Here is an 11,102-nt window from a genome sequence, read left to right on the forward strand (position 1 = left end):
CATCTAAAAATTATATACAAAAAAACATTTTCGTCTAGAAAAATGCTTTAACGCAACCGACACATTTTAAATTTCAAAACTAAAGAAAACTTTCAAAAAAAAAAGACTTTGTCAATTCACTCAGAGAAAGATTGGTATTTGGTCATAAAGTTCATTATGTTCAAATAAGGAATAAACTTTCGATTCCACCCCATTAAGCCGCCATGTTTCAAATAGTACAGCTTTTTATTATAATGCTTTGCCAGTTGATTTATTAGACTTAAGCGTTGAAAATTTTAATTATAAATTTAAAAGATATTTATTTTATATTCGACAAACTGTGGGCGTGCTGGATCAGTAGAGTGGAGTAAGCTAGACTGCGCCAGCAAAGAACACCTAATTTTCTTTTAATTAGTTTCACATTTATCATTATTGTTATTATCGAGTTTGTTTTACTAATTTTCTCGACGTACAAATAGACAAAAACTTAAACTTACGGAAAATATAAAAGCACAATTGCATACATTTTATATTAAGGAAATTTCTTACAAAAATATTAATTGTATATAAAGCCCTCATTGAACCTCTGCTTAGATACCAAATATTGTTATAGGGTGGGGTATACGAAAACAACCCTAAAAATCTTAAAATAATGCAAAACACATATAACAAATAATAAAAAAGATTTTATCATGTCTTTAGAAAAATATTTCATCTGCCTATATAGTCTACTATTTTATTCAAATACATCAAAAATTCTTACAAAAACTGATTCTATTTTTATTAAATAATACCCTTTATCCCCACCCGCTGGGGATATCAATTTTTGTCTAATCCTTGTGTAGCGTTGACCGAGGATATTAAAGAATGTATTATTATTTTTTTTAACACACACAGATCTACCTCCTTTATAGGTGTCTATGATGTGTTTATTATTTCATAAATTTGATTTGATTATTATTATTATTATTATTTAATATTTGACTCGCTGACTTAAAAAGTTAACATGTTGCAAGTTTAGGGCCAAAAAAGGTAAAGCACCAATGAACAAAAACGAAAACAAATTCATGTTTAGACTTTATTGAAATGCCAAGCTCGATGCCCGTTGTAATTTAATTGTCGCATTCGGAAATGGCGACGCAGGGTCCAGTTGCGTTATGTCTAACGAACCCTTCGCTACAATAACAACCAGTCGTACAAATGGTTGAAGGCATCTCGATGCAGTCATCGGGCTTTCCTGCGCAGGTATATACACAATAAGGGTTCAGACACTGTTCTGACTGGTTTTCGTTGCATTCTAAAACAAATTCCATCTCGGTACATGCCATAGTCTTGTCCAAACTGTAGCAAGGCGACTAACCGGTCAAATTCAATTATAAAAGAGCTGCCGCCAAAAAGTCCACAACTTTAGCTCAGTTTATTTTCTGAAGGACGACGACGAGATGATCTACTACTATTTATTGAGGATTCTACTGAATTCAATTTTGTTCTAGAAATAATACTACCTTAGGTGCCAGAAAATTTTCGTGTTATGGTGTTTCTAAACTAGTTTCAATTGGAATAAAATACAAAGAGCCCTACCACCACAACGTACACAACTTTGGTTTAATTGTTTCAGAGTCATAAATATCCTCTAACAAATGGAGCACAACTCCAAAGTATTGCAGGTTTATTATAGATTTCAAAGGATTTGAAGTGATATATCAGTGGTTTACGTCAATTTATCCAGCATTTACCTAAGATTGAAAAAAAAATAAATTGATTGTTTGCGTATCGATTTGCCTCTGTTTAACCCTAAAAAATTAAAACTAAAACTGATGTTTATATTTATTCGACGAAAGTATTGAGAGGATTTATAGTGGTTTATGTCAATTTATCAATCATTTAAATAGGATGGATCAAATGAGTTACCTATGAATCTCACTTGGTTTATTTTCCTTTTGGACTGCTTTGGTTTAATCTTCGGCTTCGGCTGAATGACAATGCCGATTTAAGTTGAATTATTGATTAACTGAATGTGCAAGTCTTCATAAGGATTTTTTCGACTAAAGTATTTAGAAGATTTACAATGTTTTACAATTTATCAATCAGGTACCTAGTACTAAGGATTGATCTAAATTTATACATTGTGTTTGCTTCACTTAACTGATGATTCCATAATTTAATTGAATTTGAATGAATTTATCGTTCGATTGTTACTTTGCTGAACATAATTTTGAGCAGATATTTAACGCAGGTGGTGAATCGATCAAAGTTATCTGCGATGATTTTCCCAAATTAGTCTAGATAGAAAAACAAAATAAATTTGCCACTAATAAACAATTACAAAACTCTGTATTAAATTTTGAATCACATTTACGATTAGTAGCACTAGCTCAATATGTGCTTCTTTTGTTTTTCTTTATTATTTTTCTATATTGCTTCGTTTTATCAATCATTTTGAGTTATTTTAGATATTTTATGTATACAAATACATTCAATTTAATTGATATATATTTCTCAGCCCTAATCTCTGCTTATTATATAATGGAGAATTTATTATTAGTGTTATTTTATGTGTTTAGATGTTTATATTATTATTAATGTTATTTTTTTAGTATTTATATATTTTATTGTTTTACAAGCCACAGGTAGAACAGAATCTGTTGCAGTTGGGCTTATGTAGAAGTCTGAAATGTTGAATTGAATTTCTGTTCATTTGATACAGTAATCGTCTTATTGTTATTAATAATTTTTCGTTGCAATTGTTTATCGGATATAGATCATTTTAAGGTCATTCCTTACGTCTCGGTGGTTTCGGCGGACAATCTGATCGAGCCACGCACGTGTTATTGTCGAAGCTGAGTCTCACGTAGCCGTCCTTGCAGAAACAACCGTCGACACAAACCGCTATACAGTTCTCAGCTCTAAACCAGCAAGTTTCCTCGCAGGCCGTGCCGCAAAAGTCCCTTACTTCATTTTCATTACAAAATTCTAGAAACGTATTTCAAGACAACAAAGGTGAAATTGTAATATTACGTAGGTACTTACGGCTGGTGGCGATTTGCCAAATAAACACAAACCACAAAGCGACATTCAACGACTTCGACATGGTCACAAGTTTACAACTTCAATTGCAATCGAAAAGGTAAAAGATGAGAAATAAACCGGTATATCCAATACTTTCCAAATTTATGAATTCTATTTAAGGACACTTACCCAAGATTAGATAATATGGCGCATATTATGCTCTAACATTACAAACAAACTACGATATATTCAGAGGTACAGGTACAGGTACAGTGTGTATCAAAAGTAATTAGAACTTACACCCCTATTGTTAGTGGGCAAACCCAACTACTAATAACTAACCCGTTTTACCGTACGTTCAACTTGCCATCAGACGGTTATTTCGATAATTGTAGTCAAAAGGCAAAACGATATACTTCGAGACAAGGTATACTCAAGTTTTTATTTAGATCCACATGTGCTATCTTTATAAGTCATGTTTTTCAATAAAAATCACCTCCCGGTATCCGGCACATAGCGTAAACAATATACTACACAATTTTGGCAGCGTTATTTTCAAAAATTTAATTAGATTAAATTAAAAATAATAAATAATTAAATAAAACGTAGATTTTTTTTCTCATGGAACCCACGCTACATACTCTTTCACTTTTGAATTTTGCCTATTAGTGTATTTGATATGAGCTATTTTACAAAAAATAAATAAAAGGTTTTTTCACATATGGTGTATACTTCTTAATGGAGACTCGTGATTTTTGACAACTTCTTTTCCACGAATTAAGCATTATCTTGAGTTTAATCTTTCTATTGATTTCGAATATAAATTTTTATATTGCCACCTACTGCGACAAAGATTATCAACTGAGATAACCCAGCGACACATGTTTGGTGTTTTGCTGTCAACATCCTGTGATCCAAGATCTTCTTTCAATTTATAAAATTCCGCAAACAAAGCCAAATCAATTCGTTTTTGGTTATGGTGTCCTTTGAAGTCGTTGAATTTGATTTTTTTCAAATTATACATGTATGTTTATTAATTGGCCCCCATTACTTAAGTACTTTAGGCGAAGAAAAGTTAATATCAGAACATCTCGTAAAAATCTTATCTTTTGAGCTACAAAATGTTCAATTTTTAGGAAAAAATAACTTTGTAATGTTTTTTTCTAATTATTCGGGATATTTTTACTCACCAGTCATTAAAAAGCATCTATAGCCTTAAAACTTTTTTTTTATTTTTACCGGTGTAGCCTATGGTAGATTTAAAGTAAATATATTTAAAAAAAAATTGTGCTGCACTGGTTATCCTTAAAATTAAAATTAATTTTGAAGTTCTTATGTTCCGATCAAATGTAACCAATAAAACGTAACATTGACATTAAGAAAATGTTAATAAATCTCCTAACATTCGTGGATTGGAACATTAAAATCACCATGTCAACAGCTTAACGTTTTTTATGTGACCGTAGGCATGTTTGGGCCAACAAATCAAACCGTTCCAGGGTAGCAGCAAGGAAACGGAAACATAAAATACATTATTTACATTCTGTAGGGCTTACTGTATAATTGTAACTATATAATTAATAAATAAAATTGATCGTCAGAATAGAATGAATTTGTTTTTTTATATTTTTTTTATATTTTATTTTTCATTTCAAGTACTCTAACACATTCTCTCAAACTGCTCTCTAGTAATAATTCAAACTGAGTTTTAATTATATCAACTACTTGAGCTGACATTTTTTGAATTCTAATGTTTAATATAACTTTGTTTTTTAATTCAGCCCATGTTATTTCTAAAATATTCAGATCACAGTGATAAGGTGGTAACAGGGGTATATAACCTAGACTGCGGAATAAATTTTCTCGTAGAATTTGGTTTTTAAAACTTCAACGTTTATGCTGCTAATCGTTAGTACTTTTTTAGCTAAAGTGTTGTGATAACTAGCATAATCATGAATTTTGCTGCCTGGAGGGATATTTGGAAGATATTTTTTTCTTCAAATTGCAAAAAGTTCATTTCTTCCAGATGGGAGTCTAATGAGCACTCTTTAATGCAGTAAAGCGTTTGGCACCGAACCTACCCTCAAGCTACAGTGTAAAATGGATATTCTTTTTCCTCTAGAAGCAGGTGCGATGAAGAATTTTGCCACTCTTTGCTTATAGTGTCATGCGTGTAGAAAAACCAAGTCTAAATATTTTTGGGTTTCTTTGATGCAACTATGCTTGTCAACATTTTTAAATCCAAATCCGATTTTGCGTATGCTTCACGACTGCCAGTAAATCGGCCCATTTCTTTTAATTATTCTTGCAATGATTCAAGTAATGGAATTTGATTACACTCATACATCGCATAAACTTCCCTTCAAATTATGTATTTGTCACATCGTTCCTTCCTTTTTAGTGCAAGGTTGACCTTGGAATGCCAGATAACTCCATTGTCCTCCCAATGCCAGCTCCATGCCCTGTGACGTTTTTAGAAGACCTGATATTAAAAAAATAGGTACTAAAAATAAAATGTAAGAATTATATAAATTTTACCTTCGCATACTCATAGCATATATTTATATGGCACTTTCTCTTTGGCTCTTTAGCTCCTTCATTCTGTCGTCGCCATTTTTCCATTTTCCTGTGCAATTCTTGCTTGGCAGCATTAAACATGCAGTTTGGAAGGTTTCTGTTCTTTTTGTAAACTCATGCACATGAGTGGTAACATGCATCTTTTCACTATATCAAAATCCTAAGCGTTCCTCTTCTCTGCAGTTCTCGCATTCTGAGGTTCGACAACTCTAGAGAAGGTCAAATTGTCTTAGTAGACTTTCGTTCTTTCACTTCTAGGAGAGCTTCCTCAAAACTCGATTCAATGGAAGGTTGTGATTTTGAGGGGACAGACTCGCAAATAACAAGGTACTGAGTTTAGTGTCTTAAGATTTTAGTAGAAATTTTGGTTAGTTCCAGTTATACTATGTTATACTATGGAGCCGCTTTATTAGCGATGGGCCTTATAATATACGGATTTGTATTTATAGAGATAAAATCTCCACTCGAACAATATTTCAAAAACCAAGTCCATGTCTCCCTGGCCAATACGGGTGCCGGACGAAACTTTATAGAAAGCTTCTGTCGGTCTACCGACGTCAGTCATTAGACAATTGCTAAAACAATGGGATGAAAAAGAAAATTGTTGGCCAGCTATTATTTCGGGTGATTGCTTACTTAACAAATACCAATCCGCATCCCCTACGGGAACGAAGTAAGTGCTGTCGTGTAAGCTACCTTCCTGCACTTAGAAATACAGATACAAAACGGAGATATCCGACATCTGTTGCCATTATGAATGTGACTGACGACATTTTGCGTGTTTTTTAAGAAGATGAACACTATCTTTAATCCGTTAGGTTAGTCAAGCGCGATAAATAATTAACTTCTGGTATCTAGATTAACTTATTAAAATATTATGGTTTTGATTACTCTTTCTGGTTTATACGCTGGATATGCATGCATTCGCTGATGATACTCAAATTTACTATTCTTGTGATACGGAAGATTTCTCGAAGGCTATTACATTTATTGATGAAGAGTTACAAGTAGGAAGTGATCTTTCAAAAAAAAAACCCAACTTGAAACTTAATCTTGAGAGAACATATTTTAGGCGATCCTAAAATTAGTTTTGTTGATGAGCATAAAAACTTGGGGATAGTAATCAATAGTAATGTTAGGTTTAAACGTCGAAAAATTATATACCAAAAAACATTTTCGTCTAGAAAAATGCTTTAAAGCAACCGACAAATTTTAAATTTTAAACTAAAAAAAAAATTCTGTAAAACCTTAGTATCATTTTATAACATTACACAAATATAGAATACAAAGAGTAAAAAAATTATTTATAAAAAATTATTAAAAACAAAGGTTTCGTCAATTCACTCACTTCATTTAGTCATAAAATTGATTACGTTCAAATAAGGAATTAACTTTCGATTCCACCCCATTCAGCGGCCATGTTTCGGCGTTCGTTTTCAAATAGTACAGCTTTTTATTATAATGCTTTGCCAGTTGATTTATTAAGCTTAAGCGTTGAAAATTTTAATTCTACATTTTAAAGATATTTATTTTAAATTCGACAAACTTTGTACGTGCTGGATCCGTAGAGCGGAGCAAGCTAGACTGCGCCAGCAAAGAACCTCATTTTCTTTTAATTAGTGGTAAACAATTTTCACTGTTATCATTATTGTTATTATGGAGTTCGTTTTACTAATTTTCTCGAAGTACAAATAGACAAAAACTTAAACTTACGGAAAATATAAAAGCACTATTGCATAAATTTTGTATATTAAGGAAATTTCTTACAAAAATATTAATCGTGTTATTGTAAGGGGTGTTTTTTTTCGATGTATAGAACTTTAAGTTGCAATAAAACAACGATGGATTATTCGATTGACATGAATTTTATTTATATGCGATCGTACAGGTAAAAGACGCGCAATAAACCCAATATTTTCCAGATTTATTAGTTCTATGGAAAGATATTTACCCGAGATTAGATAATATGAAGCATATTGCTGTCCAAAGTTCTCGGATATTACAAACACAGTACATTATAGTCAGAGGTACAGTATGTCTCAAAGTGTTTCGTTTTTCCTTTTAATAGACCCTCCCTCAAAAAGTAATTACAATCATCATACTTATTGTTAGTGGGAAAATTAATTCATAAGTAACGGGCGAGACAGGTAAAGTTGTGGCAGTTTTACGGTGCGCTGGTCATCAGATACAAAACAAATTATGAAAATGTGTATTAATATTTAACCAGTAGAGGATTCACTCAAGGAGAAATTTTATAAGAAATTATACAATCAATCTTTATATTTTTAAACCATCCTGTCCTACAATTTCGACTGGTTTGTTATTGTCATCAGCGGGTTTCTTCGATAATTGCCAAAATTTTCAAAATCCAGGACGATATTTTGAGACAAAATATAATCAAGTTTTTTTCATTGTTTGTAACCAAATAAGAGATAAATTAGATACACATATGCACTTTAATATGTCAAGTATTTAAATAAAAATTCTCCCCGGTACCTCTCCCGGTATTCAGAATATACCATAAGCAATACACATCGATTTTTTTTTCGAAAATTAAATTAGATTAAATTAGGAATAATAAATATATAAGTAAAAGATTGCCTTGTTTTTTTTTGCGGAACCCCAGCTATATACTCCTTTATATTTGAATTCTGCCTCTTTGTTCATTTGGAACGCGCCATTTTACAAAAATAAATGAAAGGTCTTTTGACATATGTTGCGTACTCTTTGATAGAGACGCAACATACGAAGACGAAGGTCTTATTTTAAATTATAAAATTACAAAACATTCATTTTGCATCTTTAGCTGTAAAACATTTTTTTGTTTTTTTTTTCCGGTGGACTCTGCCGTAGATTAGAAGTGAATATTTTTGAAGAAAAAAATGGCGCTGCACTGCTTATTATACAAACCAAAAATTATTTTTGGAACAAATTTGGTGCATTTTTTTACAATGCGCGTTTTTAACGTTAAAACATAAACATTTAAAATATGTATCTGAAACCCATTCACTCTGCTTGTTATTTCGTTGAAATTTGATACGCACATACTATAAGTGGAAACATTTGTTTTTATGACAAAAATTAATTTTGTACTTTCACTGGTGACGTCCAGGTGGCCATGATATTGAAAGCTATTTATAATAAGAATTTATTTTTTTCTATAAGGCTCTGTTGCAATTATTTAGTTCCGTTATACTTTCTTTTTTTCGTTCTTTATCTGTGAAATAATAAATTTTTAAAATTTATAATTGAATTACCAGGGAATTTTTGACAAAAATTAAAGTCTATTCTGTGCTGTTTTTTTTTCGGTACGACGGTGTGAGAGTGTTGTAGCGATATCGGAAAGATTTTCAGGGAGTTTGCAGTTCTAACTTCTTCTTTTTCAAGCTATTTCTCTTATATCAGTTCTTTTTTTTACAAACTCATAAACCTTAACCTCAATTCTTCAGTTCTAATGATTCTCGCGTTCTTCTGTTATCCAAATTATCTTCTTCGTTCGAAAAGGCAGCGGAGGTTATCTCACGACCTCAATATTTCGAAGTTCCCTCTATCAATGATCTGAGTCTTCTGTCCAATGAATTAATTTATTTTTAATAAATTTTAGTAAAATTAATTTTAAAGATGATCGGGAACTGGTGGAAGAAGTGGCCAAGGTTGTCGCAGAATTTCAGAATGTCAGAGGCACAGTTAACAGGAAGACATCTTATATGATAACCGAATCAGGGCCCTTTTATGATTGTGATGGAAGATATTGCGGAGAAAATTGGTTCAATACATGCTATGAACATGGGTAAATTGTTCAGTATTAATAGAATTCAGGGAATATTAAAAATAACTAAAAAGGGGGCTAACAAAATTGGTATCGAGTTTAACACTTCTGAAGATGCATAATGCTTCCTTTTCGAGAGATTCAGGGCGACTTAGTGAGAGTGTTCAGACGAAGATGATTTCTATGAGGCAGCGGAGACTTGTGTGATCCGAGGAGGTACTACCAAAAAAAAAAATTAATGAATGTCGGAAGGACAACCAGAAGAGTTCGAGTCCAAGCCATAGATGGCTCCTTTCAATATAAAACTTTTTCAATTATCGATTACATCATTAAATATTAGTTTATCAGTTCATCAGTTATTATGTGTATTCATTTGGGCACTGTATATGTATTTATCGTAAGTGCATATTATCTGCCTGTGAAGTTTCTCCCAAACAGTGCGGCAACAGTAAAGGGTATCATCAGGCATCCGATAAATCTTGTCCTGAAATTGAACAACAAATCAACCAGGCTATGGCTTTTAACAACCTTCCCTTCTGCGAAGCTGAAAATCTGTTCCCCAGACAACCAAGGAAGGATCTCAGCTAACTAAATAAAGGAAACCTAATGCAACCCACACTCACAGAGCAGCCCTCTTTCCTTCAGCGAATAGGCAAAAGTTTAAACCCCTGGCTTCACAGCCCACGCTAGTGAAATTTCCTAAGAGTGCGAGATAGCGGTCACTCCAGCTACCTCCCTAAAGAAGTATAGTAATTATCAGTTTGAAGATTTCAAAATTATGCACGCTACAAATATGTCTACTAAATACCGAGCTTTGCTCCAAAACATTCTCGAATCTCCCTCGGGAGCTGCCGATTCTTTTTATTTATCAATTTTTCTTTAAGTGAGAATATAAAGTTTACCTTAGAGAATTCAAAATTCTACATTGCCATTCCTGTGGACTAAGACGGAATTACGATAACTTAATGCGACTTATCAGAGATTGCGATTTCTTTAAATGAAACCTTTTTGCTACCTAATGTTAATTTTAGCATCTCGGGATATTCCTTTATTCCTGAAGATCGAATGGAATGTTACGGCGGAATCGCCTAAATGTGAAATCCTGGCCATCGAGTGTATTAAATTATTATATTATTATTATTATTATTATTATTATAATTATTATTATTATTATATATTATTATTATATTAGTATATTATACTAGTGTAGCCATATAAAACCCCCCTGAGGTTTTACAATTGACAGGAGAAAAACCTTTGATTGAGATTGGGGACGTTAACACCCATAATCTTGCTTGGAGATCTAGTGTCATTCCAGTCGGCATTAATAGCGGTGGGGTCTTGTGGAATTTCATGGCGAACGATGGGTCTGCCACCCGGTTTACTAATAGTAACATAGATTCTGCCCTGGAAGTTGCTTTCTGTTCCTCAATGATAGCCGTTGATGCAGACTTTAGAGTGCCATCTACTATGGGATTTAGTGATCGTTTTCCGATTCTGTTAAAGTTTGGAGGCAATACCCAGGCAAGAGATCCAGATATTTTAGGCGGGGGTAAGCTATCATATGCCAGAACGGTCTGGAGCAAATTTTCTTCTGTAATATCGGATATGCTGTCTAATTTTGTCATTTGTTGGCAAGGGCAGCTGGGTCCTCTATTTAAGAGTTCATCATAAAATTGAACTTTCTTGGTAAGATGCAGGATGTTCCTTAAGGATACAGTGCAAGAGGGCTTACAACAAATACAAGAAAAACCCACCGAAAACAACT

The 11,102-nt window shown here is 32.8% G+C and overlaps 1 protein-coding gene across 1 annotated transcript; it reads right to left on the reverse strand.

The window, feature by feature from the left end:
• Window positions 1-1,043: 1,043 nt before the first annotated feature.
• LOC132698313 (serine protease inhibitor swm-1-like) lies at window positions 1,044-3,155 on the reverse strand. Its single transcript, XM_060664307.1, has 3 exons — window positions 3,010-3,155; window positions 2,764-2,952; window positions 1,044-1,276 (listed from the first exon to the last, which is right to left on the reverse strand). Exons 1-3 carry the CDS (start codon window positions 3,068-3,070, stop codon window positions 1,092-1,094), a joined length of 435 nt encoding a protein of 144 aa, XP_060520290.1. The 5' UTR covers window positions 3,071-3,155; the 3' UTR covers window positions 1,044-1,091.
• Window positions 3,156-11,102: the final 7,947 nt, after the last annotated feature.

The sequence above is a fragment of the Cylas formicarius genome, unplaced genomic scaffold, assembly GCF_029955315.1.
Source record: "Cylas formicarius isolate icCylForm1 unplaced genomic scaffold, icCylForm1.1 PGA_scaffold_2__14_contigs__length_35257938, whole genome shotgun sequence".
Lineage (NCBI taxonomy): Eukaryota > Metazoa > Arthropoda > Insecta > Coleoptera > Brentidae > Cylas > Cylas formicarius.

What these genes read in the sequence shown, in the direction of transcription:
- LOC132698313 (XM_060664307.1), bottom strand. Translation starts at nt 3,070, where the DNA reads ATGTCGAAGTCGTTGAATGTCGCTTTGTGGTTTGTGTTTATTTGGCAA. An exon ending in TTGGCAAATCGCCACCAGCC is followed by an intron (nt 2,953 to 3,009) that starts GTAAGTACCTAC and finishes ATACGTTTCTAG; the next exon opens with AATTTTGTAATGAAAATGAA. An exon ending in TCCGCCGAAACCACCGAGAC is followed by an intron (nt 1,277 to 2,763) that starts GTAAGGAATGAC and finishes AATTTGTTTTAG; the next exon opens with AATGCAACGAAAACCAGTCA.